The 19,870-nt window shown below is 50.2% G+C and overlaps 1 protein-coding gene across 1 annotated transcript; it reads left to right on the top strand.

Moving 5' to 3' along the window:
* Positions 1–245: 245 nt before the first annotated feature.
* Positions 246–18,521, top strand: AHCY (adenosylhomocysteinase). The gene is made up of 10 exons (XM_012754694.3): positions 246–396; positions 5,557–5,747; positions 7,274–7,349; positions 8,982–9,131; positions 10,009–10,121; positions 10,572–10,779; positions 10,870–10,957; positions 11,056–11,173; positions 13,291–13,485; positions 17,287–18,521. Exons 1-10 carry the CDS (start codon positions 369–371, stop codon positions 17,416–17,418), a joined length of 1,299 nt encoding a protein of 432 aa, XP_012610148.1. The 5' UTR covers positions 246–368; the 3' UTR covers positions 17,419–18,521.
* The last annotated feature ends 1,349 nt before the right edge of the window (positions 18,522–19,870 follow it).

Here is a 19,870-nt window from a genome sequence, read left to right as displayed (position 1 = left end):
CCGCTTGGTTTTGACATTGAATTCACTGGCTGAACAAATGAAAGAACCTCTTGGGCTCGCTCTCAGGCCCTTCCGGCCCATCGCGGGAGGTCTACCGGCGCAACCGGTAACTTCTGACTCCTCTCAGCCCCGGGGAAGTCGGTTCCGGCCCCGCCCCCGTGCGTTGGGCCCCGCCCCCGTGCGTTGGGCCCCGCCCCGGACGGCTCAGCCCCGGCGGGACTCATGAATATGCAAGCACACGGAAGATATTTAAAGGCGCCGGCGCCACGCGCAGATCCCTGCCCGGCGCCGCCCGCCCGGTTCAGTGCCCTGCGCGAGGCCCGCCCCCTGCGCCCGCGTCCGTCACCGCGTGCGGAAGCGCTGCCAGCATGTCTGACAAACTGCCTTACAAAGTCGGTGAGTTCCAGGGCTTGCGGCCGGCCGGACCCGCCCCGCACCGCCAGAGGAGTGTTGGGGGCGGCGGCTGCAGGGCCCACCCAGGGCGCTGAGGACCCCCGCGACTCGCAGGCTCGGCGCGTTCCTGGCCGCGCGAGGCCACCTGGAGGTTGGAGTTCACGCGCCGCCTAGAGCCGGCCGTCGGAGGCGGCCACGGACTGCAAGTCCCAGAGTGCCCCGCGATGCTCGGTGCCGCCGCGCGGGCTGCGGAGCCGCGAGCGGGCGGCCTGTCCCGCGAGTAACGGGTGGGGAGGGCGCACCTGGCCGCAGCATGCCCCAGGGGCCCGGGTCTTGCCTCCCGGGCCTGGACCACACCCCGGCCAGCTGGGTGGTCCAGGACCAGGGCCCACCCCTCTCTGGGCCTCCTGCAGGGCAGGCAAGCGCCCTGAAGCCCCGAAAGGTGTGCGAGGGGCGGCCTGGGAAGCTAGCCGAGGCTGGCGCTAGTCCGCGCACCGGGGACTTTGGGCTAGTAATTACTCAACAGGGACAGCTGTGCAGAGAATCTCCACGAACATTTGGAAAAATGGTGCTGTCCTACGGATTGAACTCTGACATACTGATAGTTAACGTTTATTGAGCATTTACTGTGGGATGGGCACTGCCTTCTAGCTTTATTCAAGACTAATTCATTTTATTCTCCTGGCTCTCTGGGGGGACTATTCTCATTTTATAGTGAGAATCCTGAGACGCAGAGGTAACTTGCCCCCAGTCTTAACAGCTAGTAGGTGGTGGAGCGTCTAGACCTCTGAGCACACCCTTTTCACCATGTATACAAGCGAATACACTTGGAACAACTCTAATGAATTTTTAGCAAAAATCAGTTCAGTCTGGCTAGCAGCTTTTAAAGTAACTTCAAGACACCACTAAACCTGGGGAAAGGCACCAGCATTTATGGAGCGCTTGCTGTGTATCTGGAGATTTGCATGTGTTTACAGGATAATCTTTATGGAGACAGATGTTAGCCCATTATACCAGGGAAGAAGCTGAGACCCGGAGAGAAGGTGACTTGCAAATATTTTGTTGAAATAGCTCAAGTAGCCACCAGAGTAGACTGTTGTCCCCATTGTGTGGATGATGAAACTGAAGCCCAGAAAGGTTCAAGGTCACATGAGTAGTGGAGGTGGAATGGGGGCTTGTCATACTGTGGAGAGGTTGGTGGGTCAGGGTTGGGGGCACTGGGTTGTGTGGGTGGAGCTAAGGCTGGATTTGGAAGTAGGGGAGTGGCTGGGTGGGGATGGAGGAAGGAAGCTGCGCCACACTTTGCCCATGTGGCATCTTCTTTAATGCTCAAAGCACATAGCAAGGTTAAGGATGATTATCCTCACTTTACAGATGAAGAAGCAGGTTTAGAGAAGGTCTTGCTGTTCCTTTTGGTTTGTCCTGGGACCCATGTTCCTATGACTTCTGCAAGTCCTCAGCTCCAGCTCTCCTGGGCACCAACGGCTCTAGAGTTTGGAACACTAGCCCTTCCTGCATCCTTGGAGTTGAGGGTCCCCTGGAAAACCACTAGGCTGGCACAGTTGCCATGAGGGCATTGAAGCATTTATTTTTAGCTAGAGGGATAGGTGGTGGTGGGGGAAAGGGTAGACCTTAGCAGGACAGGACAAAACCTATTGTCTCATACAGCCTTTAGCCCCATCTGGCCACCAGTTCCACCTCTGCCATTGACTGGCTTATGGAACCTGGGGCAAACTCCTCTCTGGGTCCTTTCCTCATTGGTAAATGCTGGGAGTTGGACTAGGTTCAGATTTGTGTCATTTTTGTCACCTCTGTCGCATGCCAGCCCTCCCCCTTTAGTTGTGACAGCAGATATAGTCAGTAAACATTTGTTGACCCCTTCTCTGTGCCAGGCTTTGCTGGACACTGAGAAAAAAAGATGATCCAAGGATCGGATGGGATAGACATGAATACAGATAATGTAGTATTGTTTGTTTTATGTGAGCAGATCTGTCACTTCTCTTATCTCCAAGGTCACTACCTCTGTTCTGATCTCATATAGGTCTGTCTCCCTGGGTCTCTTGCTCCACAGATTCAGGCAGGAGCCAATGGGGTCTTTTCAAAAGATAAATTTGGTCTTTGAATGATACCCCCTTAAAACTCTAGGCTTCCCACTGCATTGGGAGTAAAATCCTGACTCCCTCTGTTTGAGTCACCAAGGCCCACTCTCTTCCTTTAGTGGGAACCCTGTTTCCAGGGGTTTTTTGAGCACCTACTGTGGGCCAGGTACTGTATTAGGTACTTGGGAGGAGCTGTCCAGACTGAGCTGCTTGGGTTACGGCTCTGAGGTAAGAATAAGTTAGCTTGTCTGGAGACAGGAGGTCTGTGTGCTAAGGGGCCAAGTGGGGAGTGGGATTTTATTCATGGGTTAGGGGAAGCCACTGGAGGTTTGTTTTGTTTGCTTATTTTAGTAGAAGAGTAGAGGTCATGTAACTTAAAATTTTTTAAAGCTTGCCCCCTCTGGCTGCTGTGGGGAGAATGGTATGTGGGAGCAGGGGGACCCGTGAAGAGGCTGTGTTAGTGACCAGCTGAGAAGTGGTGGTTTATATGAGGGTGGTGAGATGCAGTTGGATTGCATGTATGTTTGGGATGTTGAGCCAAAAATGTGCCGATGGAAGTGAAAGGGAGAAAAGAGGAATCAAGAAGTCATACACAAGTTTTTGGCCAGAGTAGCTGGTTGGATGGTGGTTTCATTTCCTAAAATGGGAAAATTGGGGGAGTAAGGTAGGGGTGGGGCCAGGAGTCATGAGGGCTCAAACTTGATACATAATAGATTAATAGATTCATTGGACAGCCAAATGGAGGTGCTGAGTAGGCAATTGGATTAAATGAGTCTAAAGCTCAGGGGGAAAGTTTGGGCTGGAGTTAAATATGGGAGAGTCATTGCTGTGGAGAAGGTATGTAAAGCCATAAAACTGGATGAGCTCATCTGTTAAGAGTTAGAGAAGAGGGAGATAATAGAGCCCCAGGGCTCCCAGACATTAGAGTCTATTAGATGAAGAAGAACCAGGAAGGTAGGTGGAAAAGCACAGGAGGACAGAGCCATAGAAGCCAAGTAAGGAAAGGGTTTTAGGAAGAAGTAATTAGTGGGGTCCATGCTGCTGGGAGAAACATGAACATAGGTTATTGACCATCAGTGGTGGGGATCAGGCTGGTCTTCCAACATCTTGAGAAGAGCAATTTCAGTGGAACAGTGAAGTCTTTGATGTGAGAGGATATGCAATTAGCCCCCACACAGCAGGGACAGCTCATCTATTTTAACAGAAAAGAATGCCTGGTCTATAGCTATAGGTCAGGAAGACTAGCGGATTCCACAGAGGGAAAGTGGCATGGTTCTGAATTCTTCTCAGTGAATTGTGAAGTGAGGTTGTCAGTTGATGGGGAAAGGTGTTGGAGGTTTGGAGAGAGTGGAAAAGGAGAGTAAATTTACTAGGAAACATAATAGGATTGCTGCAGTGTGCAATGTGTTCCTTTAAAAGACTTACGATCTTCATAAATGTGACCTTGGTGGGGTTGTGATTCTCCTCTTGCTAGGTTCAATGGCATAGGTACAGTGGAGGTTTGGGTTTAACTGGGTTGGAATTTTGCCCAAGTGAGTTCTCAAAGGGAGTGAAGAGGGGACAGTGGAAATTGGGTTAATGGATTATAGGTTCTGACCTGACAGACCTCAGCCACATTGGAGTTGGGGCTCTGGAGAGAGAGAATTGGAAAGATGGGACATGGCCAGAGTTGGTTGCTTGGAATCCAGATTTCCAAGGGAGAGTTATTATTGGTGATGGCCTGCCAGGGTAGGAGGGATGGGATGGAGGGTGGTGCTATGAGGAAGGGGTTGTGTTAAGGTGCATTGGGAGTGGTCCCTCCTGTGGGGGAGGAGTAATTCATCTCTGAAAATTATTTAGATACACTATAGAAAGCAGACTGACTTAGTTTTATTATTTATTAATTCTTAAGTTACTAAATTTTCTACAGGATCCTTTCCCTCTTTCTGTCCTATCCTTTACTTCCTTGGGTGATTGGCAGGATCTAAGCTTCTCTAAAGATAAAAATCACCTTGAGTCCCATCTTAGACCTGTTGAATTTAATTTTCCAGGGGAGATTTACAAGCATGCCAGATGAATATATCCCTTATCGGGGACATTTTCAAGCATTGACCTAGGGACTGACAGGAATGGGCCAATGTGGTGGAGGAGGGAGGAGGGTGAGATGATTAGAGGGAAGAGTACTGAGATAGTGAGGTAGCTTATCATAATATCTTTCTTTTCTGCCTGAGAATTTGGACAATTTTGAGTGGTAGGTGGAGCCCCAAGTATACCTTTTATTACTAATAACATTAAAGCCAGAGGATATAGATTAGTGTGAGATTCAAATGATCCTGCTAACTGAATCCCCAAATTCAGCAGTTACTCACCAGTTACAGGCAAAGTGAGCCTAGGTAGGTCTTTTTATATGGAAGAGCAGAGAACATCCACTTCCTGCAGGTGGGCAAGTAGGCGTTGCTTGCAGAAAGAACAGAGAGCTGAACTGAGTGTGCCCAGTTAATTCCTCTCAGATTTACTAAGCAGACTAGCCCACTCCACCTCCATTGGGGCAGGTAGAGGCCAAGAGTATCAGTTATACTGATGAGTTCCCAACACATAGAAAGAAGCATTTTCACATCTTCAAGGAGATCAAGGAACTGTGTTAATTCCAAGGTGTTAGATAATATTTATGACTGTTGAATCATCAAGATTGATGACTTGGAGAACTAAAATCTTTAGGGAATGAGGGGTGATGTGGAGGTTGGTAGGCAGCAGCAGAAAGGAAGGGTAGTGGGAGGTATACAGTCTGATAGTTAATTTCCAAAGGGACACATCTTTGAATTATAACTTCCATGTCCCTTTGTAATTGTTTGATTAAATGTGTTCTCCCACAAGGCAGTAAGCTGCAGTTAGGCAGGGACCAGGTCTTTCTTGACTACCCAGGCTCCATAAACACTTGTTGAACGAGTGAGGGAATGCAGTGACAGATCGGTAAGCCCTGGTGTTTCGAGTCCACACGTGGATTGGGGTCCATACATGGTGACCGTTTCTCGGTTGGTGGGATGAGGCGGCTGAGACATGGAACTCGCCCGGTTTTCCCCTCTAGCTGACATTGGCCTGGCCGACTGGGGACGCAAGGCCCTGAACCTCGCGGAGAACGAGATGCCGGGCCTGATGAGCATGCGGGAGATGTACTCGGCCTCCAAGCCGCTGAAGGGCGCCCGCATCGCCGGCTGCCTGCACATGACTGTGGAGACCGCCGTCCTCATTGAGACCCTCGTCGCCCTGGGCGCTGAGGTGAGGCCCACCGCTGTGTGACCCGAGCCAGTCCCCTGCCCTCTCTGGGTTCAGCCAGGGACGAAGACGACTGGGGGCGGTGCGGAGAATTTCAGGTGTGGAGACGACCTCAGGCCCAGCAGGGCTCCTCCCTGTCACTTGGGCTTCCTCTCCATTTCTCAGTGCTGCTGCCCTTTGTGGTGAATGTTCTAACGCAGATTTTCTCCCTGACTGGGAAGATACCTTCTGACACCGCCTAACACGTCGTTCTGACTGAGCTCTAGGAGGAAAAACTCAGCCCGATTGTCCCAGTTAGGATTGGCTCTCATTGGCCCTTGCCTTTCCTGGACCAATCATGGCTGCTAGGAGGATTGCGTGCTCTGATTGGTTTAGCTTGGGTCATGTGTGTCAATGATTGACAGCTCTTCCAAGAGCTCAGCAAATCAAGGAGCTAGGTGGTTTCCTAAAGCATGGCAGGGCATGGCACGGCAGCCCAAACTCTACTACTCCAGAGTTCACTCCTTGCACCTTTTTCTTTAGAACATTCACTCTCTTGATAGTCTAATTTTATGACCTTAAATACTGCCTTATATGGTGATGACTCCCAAATTTATGTATTATCCTGGACTTCTCCCTTGACCTCCAGACTTGCATATGCAGGTGCTGATGTGTCATCTCCACTTGGAAGTCCAGTACATGTTCCAAGCTGAACATGTCCAAACTCGTGACTTTCTGCCCCCTCCTCTTCTCGAAGTCTCCCCATATGAGTAAATGGTAACTCCAGCCTGCCAGGTTCTCTCGGTTCAAGAACATGGGGGTCATCCTGGATCTCTTTCTCACCCCAACAACTAATCCCTCGCACATCCTGGTAGCTCAACCTTCAGAATATATCCAGCTTCCCACTTCTACTGCTACCATTATAGTACTATTTCTTTTTTTTTTTTTTTTTTTTTTTTTTTTTTGAGACAGAGTCTCACTTTGTTGTCCAGGCTAGAGTGAGTGCCGTGGCGTCAGCCTAGCTCACAGCAACCTCAAACTCCTGGGCTTGAGTGATCCTTCTGCCTCAGCCTCCTGAGTAGCTGGGACTACAGGCATGCGCCACCATGCCCGGCTAATTTTTTATATATATATCAGTTGGCCAATTAATTTCTTTCTATTTATAGTAGAGACGGGGTCTCGCTCTTGCTCAGGCTGGTTTTGAACTCCTGACCTTGAGCAATCCGCCCGCCTCGGCCTCCCAAGAGCTAGGATTACAGGCGTGAGCCACAGCGCCCGGCCTATAGTACTATTTCTTATCCAGACTCTTCCTCAACAGCTTCTTCACTTGTCTCCTTGCTTTAGCCCTTTCCCTTCTGCACAGCACCAGAGTGATGTTTTAAAACCTGAGTTGGATTTTGTCACTTCTCTGGCTCCCATCTACTCACCCAGTGTCCCCAGCCTGTGGTCCTAGAGCTGGCTGGGCCTAGATTCTAAGCCTGTCACCCTACCTCCACAGCTTTCCCCTGTTCCTGTGCAGTGACCACAGCCTGTTTTGCTGGCTCTTTCAGGTGCGATGGTCCAGCTGCAACATCTTCTCTACCCAGGACCATGCAGCAGCTGCCATCGCCAAGGCCGGCATTCCAGGTGAGTCCTGCTTGGTGCTGGGTCACGTGGGATGTATGAAGGGGCTCTGCTTCTCTGTTTTTGTCACTGTCTTCTATAGCAACAGGCTTCCTTATGGCAGGGAGAGGGGTCATGGCCACAAAATCTTAGCCCAGTGAAACTTAGGAAAGAGCTACTTTGTTCCATTGTTATCTAAACTCTTTTTTTAAATTTCAGCATATTATGGGATTACACATTTTTTATTTTTATTTTTTTAGACTATTCAAGCGGGGTTACAAATTTTAAAGTTTCAAATAATGCCCTTTCCCCCCTCCTTATCTAAACTCTTTATTGACCCAACTCAAGCCTTGTGACCAGGAAGGGGAGGATCTTATGACAGGGAACAACAGGATGTAGAGGAAGGAAGGTTCCTTAAAGGAAGGTTGTGGGTCTGTTTCCAAAGAATTAGGAAGCGATATTGGGCAGGAAAAGAGCCCCAGAGGTTGGTTCATTGCCTAGGGTATGGTGGTCTAGGGGCCCAGGGATGGACCAGGACTAAAGAAAAAGCTGCTTTGTCACAAGCTGCTAGGCACATGTCTGTCTGGGCTTGGGGAGGGGAGTGCTTAGATCTGACCTAGTGATTGAATAAGACATTCAAGATTATATCTAACCAATCATAGGTAGAGGGGAGATACCTCCAGAGACTGACCAGGGCTGAATGGGCATATCCCCCACTCCTCAGCCTTGGCTGGGCTTCATGGTCCTCTTCTGGGAAAAGCCTTGTTTTTAAGACCATTGTCTGTTCCACATGTGGGGAGGGGCAGCTGGTCTGGCTTGGCTGGTGTCATTTGCTCACAAGAGGCTCCTGGGAGCCTCACACCCGAGTCCCAGTCATATACCACATGAAGGGGGGAGCGTAGGCTGGCAGGATATAGCCGTCAGTTCTGGTGCCTACTCTGCAATGCCATCCTTGGGGACCCTGGTGCATCTTAGCCCTTTTCTGGGTGTCTGTAGGTGGTGATGATGGTGATGCCTGCTTTACAGGTTTTCTATGAGGAGAAATAAGCTAGGGCATGAAGCAGTTAGAGTAATGTCTGGCATAGAGAAAGTGCTCCATATATGGTAGCCGCTATAAGTAATTTTTTGGCCACACTTTGCCTGAAATTAGCCACTACAGAGGCTGCTGGGCACTCAGTCCTTTCAGTGCAAAACAAACTCTGGATTCTGCCTCGTGGAACCCACAATGGCTGTAGGCATTGTGGATGAGAGCCTCGGTCAGTGTGGTTGATGCCCCTGTCCTTGGGGCCCAGGCAGAAGGGGACGGGAAAGGAAATAATTACTTCCTGATATGTATATCTGGGCAGCTGTACTTGGCCTCTGTCTCACTTAATCCATACTGTTGTGAGCCCCATTATAAAGGAGAAAACAGGCTCAGGCTCAGAGAGGCAAAGTGGTTTGCCCAAGGTCACACAACTGGTGAGCAGCAGAGCCAGAATTTGAACTCAGATGTATCTGGTTCCAAGTTGTGTTCTTACCACTGTTGAGTCCTCAGAGGGGCTGGAGGTGGCTGGGGCTGGGAATTGGAAAGAAGATAGTATTGGCTCTGCCAGGGTTGTTCCCTGGAGCAGGTACGGGTGGGAAAGGCCAGGCCCTGACGTGCCACTAATCCTCCAGTGTACGCCTGGAAGGGTGAGACGGACGAGGAGTACCTGTGGTGCATCGAGCAGACGCTGTACTTCAAGGACGGGCCCCTCAACATGATTTTGGACGATGGTGGTGACCTTACCAACCTCATCCACACCAAGTACCCAGAGCTCCTGGCAGGTGAGCAGGGCAGGGGAGGTGGGCTGGTGCTGGTGGCCGGGATGGGGCCTGCTCTCCCACACACAGGCAGCAGGCCTGGCAGGACTCCCAGTGCCTCGGGCAGCACAGTCTGTAGGAGATGAGAGAATAGCAGGTTCTGGCAGGCATGCTGGGGCCTGGCCTCCTGACTTCTGATAGTGTGCGGCTGGGGCAGCTGAGGGGGCCTGGCTGAGATGGCAGCTCATAGGCAAGCACAGGGCCAGGGCTGGGAACGGCTGGGAAGGAGCCAGCTTTATTCAAAGCAAGGCAGGGGCAGAGTAGTGGGAGGAGGGCGTGCAGCGAGTACAAAGGCCCTGGGGCAGGACAGTGTGGACTATTCAGGAAACAGAAGGGAAGCCAACATGGCAGCAGTGAACAAAGGGAGCCTTCAGTGGGAAATATTATAGGATGTAGTTGGAGCTTTAAGGAAGGCCAGATGTATGAGGACCTGATAGGCCAAGAGAAGAGTTTGGCTTGATTCTGAGAGCAAAGTGAAATAGTTGGAGGGTTTTGAAAAGATTGAGAATACGCATGTTAAAGTGGCTGCTGGCTGCTGTGTGGAGGGTGGGTAGTGGCAAGACCACGCCAGAGGTGTGATGGCAGGGACGAGGGCAGTGGCAGCGAAAACAGAAGTTGGGAGTTGCTGGGAGGTGGAATCATCAGGCCTGGCCGTGGATTCCCTGATGGAGGGCGTCAGGTGGCTCCTACCTCGTGCTGGCCTGGGTGGTTGGGTGGACTGTGGTATCAGCTACGGAGATAGGAACCCAGAAAGAGGAGTGGCTTTAGGGGGCAAAGAAGAGGGCTTGGGATGAGTTCAGGCATGGCCTCCCTGAGGCTCATCCCTGCCCCTCCTGTTCAGGCATCCGAGGCATCTCTGAAGAGACTACGACTGGGGTCCACAACCTGTACAAGATGATGGCCAATGGGATCCTGAAGGTGCCTGCCATCAACGTCAATGACTCTGTCACCAAGGTGAGCCTGAGGGGCAGTGGCAGCTCCAGCTCCCAGTGCAGCTCAGGAGTAGGCCCCTGAAGGAGGCTGCCCAGGAGGGCTGCAGGCTGGGACATGAAGCCCCTGTCTGAGGGGGGAGAGGGTTACAGATGGAGGGTAATAAGTGCATTAAAGAAGGAAGGGGCTGCACAGGGGGCTTCAGAGCTGGGTTTCAAGAGCTTTGTGGCTTTTGGTATGAAGATCTTCGAAGTTAAGCAAATTGTTTGACTGGGCAGTCTCTCCTAGTAATTGATAGTGGGAGAGGCTCTGGATGGGCAGAGAGAGACTAGGGAGAGGTCTCAGAGCCGATCAGGGTGAGGGGCGTGTGGGGTGTTGGCTGGCGGGGGGTCAGAAGGTGGTCAGCCAGGCTGGATGCTGTGGGCCCCAGGGCTGTGCCCACCCCATCGCCCCTTGCCCCCCCTCTCCTTTCAGAGCAAGTTTGACAACCTCTATGGCTGCCGGGAGTCCCTCATAGATGGCATCAAACGGGCCACAGACGTGATGATCGCAGGCAAAGTGGCAGTGGTAGCGGGCTATGGCGATGTGGGCAAGGGCTGCGCCCAGGCCCTGAGGGGTTTTGGGGCCCGTGTCATCATCACCGAGATTGACCCCATCAATGCACTGCAGGCTGCCATGGAGGGTACGATAGGGTGAGGGTTGCTGTCAGCCACTGGGGCCAGACGAGGGGCAAGGCCACCATACATAACCCACGGCCACTGTCTCTGCATAGGCTATGAGGTGACCACCATGGATGAGGCCTGTCAGGAGGGCAACATCTTTGTCACCACCACAGGCTGTGTTGACATCATCCTTGGCCGGTAGGTGCCAGGTGGGGCCAGGGGAGCCAAGGATGGAGGTGGGCCTGGGACTGTTCTTTGTCCCTGACAGTCTCCCTTGGGTTTGGGGCCTCCCATAGGCACTTTGAGCAGATGAAGGATGATGCCATCGTGTGTAACATTGGACACTTTGATGTGGAGATTGATGTCAAGTGGCTCAACGAGAACGCTGTGGAGAAGGTGAACATCAAGCCCCAGGTGAGGAGCTCCAGCCTGCCAGTGGGGTGGGCGGATGCAGGGCTGAGGAGGGACGCGCTGCTGTGCCTGACAAGGAGTGCAGCCGAGGAGATCTGCTGCGACCTGCGCAGTGGGATGGGAGGAGGAGGGCCTGGTTTCAGAGCCAGGCTCGAGGGGTCAGACTTTATCCTGAGGGCAGCCAGAATCCTGACGGCGAGGTTGCTGTTTTAAAAGGATCACTCTTACTGTGTGCAGGAGGAAAACAGTGGCAGGCAGGGAGAGGGAGGCTTTCAGAGGAGGGTCTTCAGTCCTGCAAGTGATGATGGCAGCCTCCACTTGGAGAGTGCCGGCATGGCCGGACTGGCCGCGGGGCCAGGATGGGGAGAGTTAGAAAGGAAGCTCAGTTTCTGGCTGGAGCAGCGGTGTGATAAACAGGCCCGTTGACTGAGCTGGCAAAGAGCAGGTTTGCGGTGGGGAATTAGAAGAAGAGTTCTGTGGGTATGGGAGGTTTTATTTGGGTTATATTTATTGTGGTTTATGTTTTCCCTCTGATTATGAAAGTAATATATCTCTGGAAGACAGTTTGGCCTTGGGTGCTAAGAGCTTTAAAGTTAAACTCTAGTACTCAGTGTTTTGTAAAAAGAAAAATAAATAAATAAAAATAAAGTTCAGTAAACTCTTTGGGCAATCTTTCCTAGTAATTGATCCTCAGGAGGTAATTGAGTATATGTGTAAAATGTTCACGCTTTTAAAAGGGGAAAAAACCCACTTACTGTGGGGTGCTTGGAGTTGGTGCCCACGCTGTCTTTGAGACGTTGTACAGATGTAGACACAGAGCTGGCAAAGCCCTGATAACCTCCAGTCAGAACCACAGCAGAAGCCCAAGCCCCAGGAGGCAGACAGGCAATTCTGTGAATGTGTACTGCATGTCACAGGCCCTGCACTGCTGCCCCTAGGCCCTCTGCCCCAGAGTGGGGCTTCTCCTTGGCCAAGTCCTACGCTAGCTCAGGAAAATCAGTTCCTGGCTAGACAGAGGGCGCCTCCATCTCTGTGCTTAGAAGGCCTGGCACTCAGCACAGCGTGGGGGTGGGCAGGGCATGCTTCCCTGGCAGCCACGCCCCTGAGAGCCAGCCAGACCTTCTGCAAAGGCATCACAGGGCTACATTGTGGTGACAGGCACCACTCTCCCATGCTACCCTCCAAAACTGGACTCTGTTCTCACCCTCAAAATCCTTGCCCAACTTCATCTCTTGTCTGTCCTGTGAAGGACCCATGCACGTAGGCCATCTTGGACCACTCCCTGAATATCCCCCACAGCTCCAGCTTCTGGTCATCTGTCTAGACAGCTCCTTTTGTTTGGATCAGAACACGTGTGCTTCTCTTTGCCCATCCTCTCTGCTCACCTCAAGAGACCCTCTTCCTAGCCAGCCCGTCAGGCAGAGGCAGGGCCCACACTCTCGGTACAGCACCACTTGGAGCCACACCATGGGCCACTTGAATAGGAATCTCTGGGAGTGAGGCCAAGGGTATCCCTATTTTTTAAAGCTTTTGAGGTGATTGCAACCTGCAGCCGAAGTTGAGCACCATGGCATTGAACCTTTACTAAGCCTTACTAAGCTGCATTCAATTATTTGGTGGTTAGCGAGAACATTGCATCTGTCCTCAGGCTGTCCAGACTCAAAATTGCAGCCACTTCTTAATGTGTGGCTCTGGACAAGTGACTTAACCCTGTGAACTTCATTTTCTTTATCTGGGAAATGGGGATGATAGCACTAACATCACAGGGTTGTTTTTAGGATTAAACGTGATAGTTATATGTAAAGGACTTAGTACAGGGGATGCGGTAATAATCATATTAGCTACTACTTACTGAGTACCTGATATGTGCTTTACACGTGTCAGCTCATTGAATTCTTACAGCGGTTGTGTGATGTCTGCAGCTCAGAGTTGCTTAATACAGATCAGCTATTATTAGCTGCAGTGCCAGGCCCCATGCTGGAGGTCGTGCAGTGGCAGTGCCGGCCCCTGTGGGCACTGTTGGAGGCAGGGAGGCCTGCTGGACGTGGGGGTAGGGTGTGGCGGGGTGGACTGTGGAGCAGTGCCCCGCCAGCCCTCACCATGGCTCTGCCCACTTGCAGGTAGACCGCTACCGGCTGAAGAACGGGCGCCGCGTCATCCTGTTGGCCGAGGGCCGCCTGGTCAACTTGGGTTGTGCCATGGGCCACCCCAGCTTCGTGATGAGCAACTCCTTTACCAACCAGGTGCTGGCGCAGATTGAGCTATGGACTCACCCAGACAAGTACCCCGTTGGGGTTCACTTCCTGCCCAAAAAGGTGGGTACTCACCTCTACCTCAAGCCAAGGGTCCTGCGCCTAACCCTGGGCTTCCCATGCAGGGCTTGCCAGGGCGTGTAGAGCAGTGTCCTCAAACTACGGCCCGTGGGCCACATGCGGGTGTTTTTGCCCATTTGTTTTTTTACTTCAAAATAAGATATGTGCAGTGTGCATAGGAATTTGTTCATAGTGTTTTTTAAACTATAGTCCGGCCCTCCGACGGTCTGAGGTTACAGTGAACTGGCCCCCTGTTTAAAAAGTTTGAGGACCCCTGGTGTAGAGTGCCGGCCTGTCTACCTTCTTAGAGGTCCTCTACAGTGTAGAAATCTTTCTCCCCAGTTGACAAAGGAGTAAACTAAAGCTGAAAGTGGAGAAAGAGTCCTTACAGCACACCCAGGGTGGCAGGTGAGAAGAGCCTGGGCTTTGAGACACTCCCAGATTTGAATCTCAGCCTCCCCACTTAGAGGCTGTGTAACTGGAAAAATTATTTGCCGTCTGTGCCTCCATTTCCTCCCCTGTAAGATGACGGTAATAGCACCTCCCTTAAGATTTCCTGTGACTGGGGATTTCCCTTAGATTGGGGTCACGAATCCACATGCCCACAGGCATTGGGCAGGTTAATGAGTGAAGCAGGCTGGATGGGAGCTGAAGAGAGCATGCCCCACATGCCAGATACTAAGGTCTTTGTGAAATAATCAATTTTTTAACATAGCCAACTCATTACAGTTTTAAAAAATAACTGGGTAGGTCAAGTTGGATATGTCTGTAAGCTGAGTGCTGTCCACAGGCTGCAGGTGTGTGGCCTTGGAATAAGGTGATGCATCACTAATCGTGGCATCTTATGTGCCATGGGTATGTGGTCGGCATAACTATGACGAGAGGTCCTCTGACATCAAATCCAGTGCTCATCCTAACACCCCCTGCAATCCACCCATCCCTCAGGGTCAGAATTGCTATGTTTTAGTCTTGGCTCTCTTTGCACACACATGGACTTTGCCACTTAACCCTGTCTGCTCCTCAATTTCTCTGTTCAGCTATATGGTAAGGGTAGCTCTTGCTCTTCTAGCCTTTGGCTGCTGGAGAGGTTGTGATGGGGTCTTCAAACTACCCATCCACCCCTTGGAAGGCGGGTTCTGTCCATTGAGACAAAAGCAGGAAAAGGTCTTGGGGGTCTCCTCAAGGCATGGGCATCTGTCCCCAGGGCCAGCCAACCCCTTCCTCCTGGTCTCCCTGGGGCACTTTTGCACATTTGCTGGACCAAATGTTTTACCCATAAAGATTTCAAAGGGGTACCCTGTTCTGTGCAGTCAGGTGCCCAGGCTTGTTGTGGAATTAAAAAAACTTTTCATTTGATCCCCCCATATCTCACCCCAGTCAGGTGAAATATGGCTGTGAATTTGGTGAGAAATTGGTCAGGTCTTGAAATGAGGCCAGGGTTGGAAGTGAAACAGGAAAAGATCTCACCTCCTGCCCTAGCACCTGGGCCACTCCTTACCTCCTTCCTCCATTGTTGCTAAGACGTGGGAAGACAGAACTCCGGGACAGGGCATTCCTGGCTTCACACTATATGTTGGCATGGGATAACAATTGGTTAACAACAATGAGAGTAGCCATCATTTATTAAATTACCTACTTGCACTAATCACCCTGAATATCACTGATCTTTATAACAGCCATGAGAGATAAATGATCCATGCTACAAATGTGGACACTAAGGTCTAAAGATTTTTGACTTGCTCTCACCAGCTGTTAAGTATTAAGCCAGAAGCAGAACCCAGCTCTGTCTAAGCTGTTACCCATTATGACATGTCACACTGCCTTCTGGTGTGGGGTGTTGGGAGAAGGAAAAGCTCTGGGCTAGTCCAGGCCATGAAAAAGGACAGTTCAGTGTGTATGCTGGGAGTTGGAGACCGTCATTCTGCTTATAGAACTGACATGGACTCGGGGCTGGGCTCTGGTCCTACCTTTGCCTGCCTCTCACTTGAGCACATCGTCACCTTCTCTAGGTTCTTCTCTTTATCTGTTAAATACCAGGAAAAACCCTGCCTTTCCTACTACTGAGGGGAGTTTGTGAGGCTCTAATGGGACAATGGATATGAAAACACTTGGGACTTGGGCTGGGCTGTGGCCAAAGGCTGTCATGCCATCATGGGATAGTACTTGGGGCCCTAAGGGGTAGGGTACAGAGAGGCCCCACCCAGAGCCAGAAGTGGAGAAAGTCAGAGCCACACCCAGAGTTGACCATCTTTAAGTGTGGCCCCTTGGCCTTCTACTCAGGCTCCTCTTAGGCGTGTCATCACTGGTCAGAGGTAGGGGCTTGCTTTATCTAACTCCAGCCTGTGTCCTCCTTGGTTTCTGTTTGATCTCTTCAGAGCTACCCTAGAGGCCATAAGCTGGGGTGCTTGAGACACGTTTTGGGGCTTTGGAGCCAGATGGTCCTGGGTCCAAATCCTAGTTCTGCTGGTCTCTAGCTGTGTGATCTTGGGCAAATCATTCTGCCTTTCTGAGCCTGGATTTCCTCACTTGTAAAAGGATGGTGGCAGTTTTTTTAGTCAAGATCCATTTGGTGGCAAATGGTAAAAACCCTGTTCAAACCAGTATATTAGTTATCTATTACCTTGTGACAATTTAACCCTCAAAACTTACTGCCTTAATGCAATGAACATTTATTATCTCAGTTTCTGTGAGTCAGGAATTTTGAGATCAGCTTAGCTGGCTGATTCTGACTCAGGTCTTTCATGAGGTTGCAGTCAAGATTTCTGCCAGGGCTGAAGTCATCTGAGGACTTGACTGGGGCTAGAAGATTCTCTTCACATCACAGTTGACAGGAGTCTTAGTTCCTAGCCTGTGGACCTCTCATGAGTCACTTAAGGGGGGGAGGGAGGAGGAATTAGGCTCTACTTCTCGAAGGAAGGAGTATCAAAGAACTTACAGATATATTTTAATCAAAAAAGGAACTGGCCGGGCGTGGTGGCTCACGCCTGTAATCCTAGCACTTTGGGAGGCCGAGGCGGGCGGATTGCTCAAGGTCAGGAGTTCAAAACCAGCCTGAGCGAGACCCCGTCTCTACCAAAAATAGAAATAAATTAATTGACCAACTAAAAGTATATATACAAAAAATTAGCCGGGCATGGTGGCGCATGCCTGTAGTCCCAGCTACTCGGGAGGCTGAGGCAGTAGGATCGCTGAGCCCCGGAGATTGAGGTTGCTGTGAGCCAGGCTAATGCCACGGCACTCACTCTAGCCTGGGCAACAAAGTGAGACTCTGTCTCAAAAAAAAAAAAAAAAAAAAAAAAAGGAACTGTATTGGTTGTATAGTGGAGAAGTCTAGGATTCAGATACCGGATCCAAGATTCAGTGTTGTCATATCTCTAGCTTTCTCTGTACATTGATTTCACCTGTCAGGTAAGACCAATACCCCTCCCTGTTCAGGAATCCCAGTGGAATTGGAGCACCCCTATCTCTATGTGTGATGGAAAATATGTCCTGTCTGTAGATAAATTCTAGAGAGGCATTTTGGTTAGCTGCTTGGGTTGGTGGAAGATGAGGAAGGAGATATAATTGATGGTCCTGCCTGGGCTGCTTGGTGGGGAGGATTGGCATGGTTCGCTCTTGAAGAGGAGCTGGGCAACCAAAACAACACATTCGCTGCAACTGGCTGTGAGGATAGAATGAGGTAATGTTGGTAACACACATAGCAGATACCACAGCAGAACCATTTCTGCCTTTGCTGGCGGCTGGATGCAGTTAAGGGGTCCTAGAGCATGACACTGATTCCAGGTCTTCTGTGTTTCTCCCCAGCTGGATGAGGCAGTGGCTGAAGCCCACCTGGCCAAGCTAAACGTGAAGCTGACCAAGCTGTCTGAGAAGCAGGCCAAGTACCTGGGCATGCCCCGTGATGGCCCCTTCAAGCCTGATCACTACCGCTACTGAGAGCCGGCCTGCCCTTCACCTTCCAGCCGCTGTCCTTGCCCAGGCCCCACTTCTCCCCAAGAGCAAATGGCACCAACTTTGCGATTGGTTTGTCAGTGTCCCCCCCATCGACTCCCTGGGGCTGGTCACTCAGTCTGTGTCCTCTGCTGTGTCCCTTAACGGTTTCAAGTGTGGCAGGGGAGTTGAGAGGCCCCTCCTCCAGGGCTGGTCATGATGGAGGTACAAGAGAGACAGCCACAGGAAACCATGAGCTCAGTGGTCTTGGAACTGCTCACTAAGTCAGTCCTCCTCTAGGCTAGAAGTTGGTAGGGGTGGTCACGAAGCCCATGTATTTTACCATCGAGGCTTTCACCTGGCCTATGGACTTATTCTACCCATGTGCTTGGTTTACAGGTTAACTAGTCCCTTAGTCCATGACAGATGAGAATGAGCTTTATTTTTTTATTTTTTTGAGACAGGGTCTTGCTCTGTCTCCCAGGCTAGAGTACAGTGGTGTCAGCCTAGCTCACAGCAACCTCAGACTCCTGGGCTCAAGTGATCCTCCTGCCTCAGCCTCCCGAGTGGCTGGGACTACAGGTCCGTGCCACCACACCCAGATAATTTTTCTATTTTTTGTAGAGATGGGATCTCACTCTTGCTCAGGCTGGTCTCCAGCTCCTGGCCTCAAGCAATCCTCCCACTTTGGCCTCCCAAAGTGCAAGGATTATAGGTGTGAGCCACTGTGCCTGGCCTGAAAAGGAGCTTTATTGAAGGGTAAGGAGGAACTGTTGGAGTTTGAATGTTCCTGAGAGCCTGGCTAGTCCTGGGCCTTTTTTTCTTAAACCTCATAACAATGAGGTTGGTACTTTTAGTCCCTATTTTATAGGGGTTAAGAGTAGACAATTAAGGGACAACCAAGAAAGAACTAGAGAAGTGACAGTCAGAGGTTGGGAGGGGCCAGAAAAACATAAAAGCAGGCATAGATCTGCCACTACTTTGTAACATGATGGTTCCTATCACAACCCTGGGTCAAAAAGATTAATTTGGTTTATAATGTTTATATAATGTTTACAATGTTAAAAGAAAACAGGAAGATGGGTAAATAAAAGTTTTGGTGCCTAAAAGAGTTTTGAGCCTTTGATATATAGATAATCAACTGCCAACAACATATGGTATGAACAAAGGGTTATAATCATGTACTGATGAAGCATTGAAAAGATAAGGGATTGTCTGCTGTGTGGGATGGCCTAAGGGCTGCAGATAACCCCTTAGGCTTGGAAGATGGGTGAAGAGGGAACTTTTTTTTTCTTCAGCTGTGTCTCTTGTAAATAATTTGTTTCTAACCCAATCTGAGGCTGTCATTTAATAGGTAGATTTAACCCATTTATAATTATTATAATCCTTGTTTGTATTTATTTCCTCTACTTTATTTTTTGTATTCCTATTCATATTTTTTCTCCCTATTTCTATTTTAGTTATCCAGTATACCTTGGGGGGGCTATTATTTGTTGAGCACTTACTAGGTGCCAGGGACTCTGTAGTTGATTTACTTTATTCTTACAACAATCTTAGTAATGGTATTTATTTTTTTAGAGATGGAGTCTTGCTCTGTCACCCAGGCTGGGGTGTAGTTCAGGCATGATCATAGCTCACTGTAACCTTGAACTGGGCTTAAGCAATCCTCCCACCTCAGCCTCCTGAGTAGCTAGGACTTCAGGTGTGCACCACCATGCCTGGCTAATTTTTTCCAAATTTTATTTTAGAGATGGGGTCTCACTATGCTGCCTAGGCTGATATCAAACTCCTGGCCTCAAGTGATTCTCCTGCCTCAGCCTCCCAAAGTGCTGGGATTATAGGTTTGAGCCATCACACCCAGTAGTAATGATATCTTAATTTTATAGATGAGAATGGAGACTCAGAGGTGGCTTTTCTAAAGTCACACAAGAGGCCTCATCATGATTTGAATCATAGAAAGGTGGGTGGGAAGTTGGGCTCCCTCTTACTTGCCTAAATGAGCATTTACTGAACTCCTATTCTGGTCTTGTAAATCAAATAAAAACAAGAAGAATCTGCCTGGGCAGGGTAACTGGAGACAGGAGACAGGGTAACTAACTTCCACTGAATGGAAGGCTTGATGGAGATGCTGGGATGCTTGAGATCTGACCCCAGCTGGCTGGGATCTCAAGCTGGAGGGAGAAAGCAGGTGCATAAGCAGCTTTGTCATCTGGCGATTCCCTTTTCCTGTCCAGTTTCAGAGTTCAGTGCCTGACAACAGTGGGGAAAAAGGCACCAAGGAAGAGGTGGTGCTTAAACTTGATTTTGAAAGAACTGAAGATTTTTAATAGGAGAAATTGAAGGCAAGGGCATTCCAGGCAGCAGAAAACAGCTTATGCAAGAGTGTGCATGGGGATAAGGGATAGGAAAGAGTTGTTGGGCTGTAGTGTAGAGGGAGCTATGTGATAGAGGGCTAGAC

Source organism: Microcebus murinus, chromosome 16, assembly GCF_040939455.1.
Source record: "Microcebus murinus isolate Inina chromosome 16, M.murinus_Inina_mat1.0, whole genome shotgun sequence".
Lineage (NCBI taxonomy): Eukaryota > Metazoa > Chordata > Mammalia > Primates > Cheirogaleidae > Microcebus > Microcebus murinus.
Note: the sequence above shows the minus strand (reverse complement) of the source record. Positions and strands in the feature narration are given on the sequence as shown.

Coding starts and splice junctions, on each gene's coding strand:
- AHCY (XM_012754694.3), top strand. CDS start 369: ATGTCTGACAAACTGCCTTACAAAGTCG. Junction 397..5,556: donor CAAACTGCCTTACAAAGTCG/GTGAGTTCCAGG, acceptor TTTCCCCTCTAG/CTGACATTGGCCTGGCCGAC. Junction 10,122..10,571: donor TCAATGACTCTGTCACCAAG/GTGAGCCTGAGG, acceptor CTCTCCTTTCAG/AGCAAGTTTGACAACCTCTA.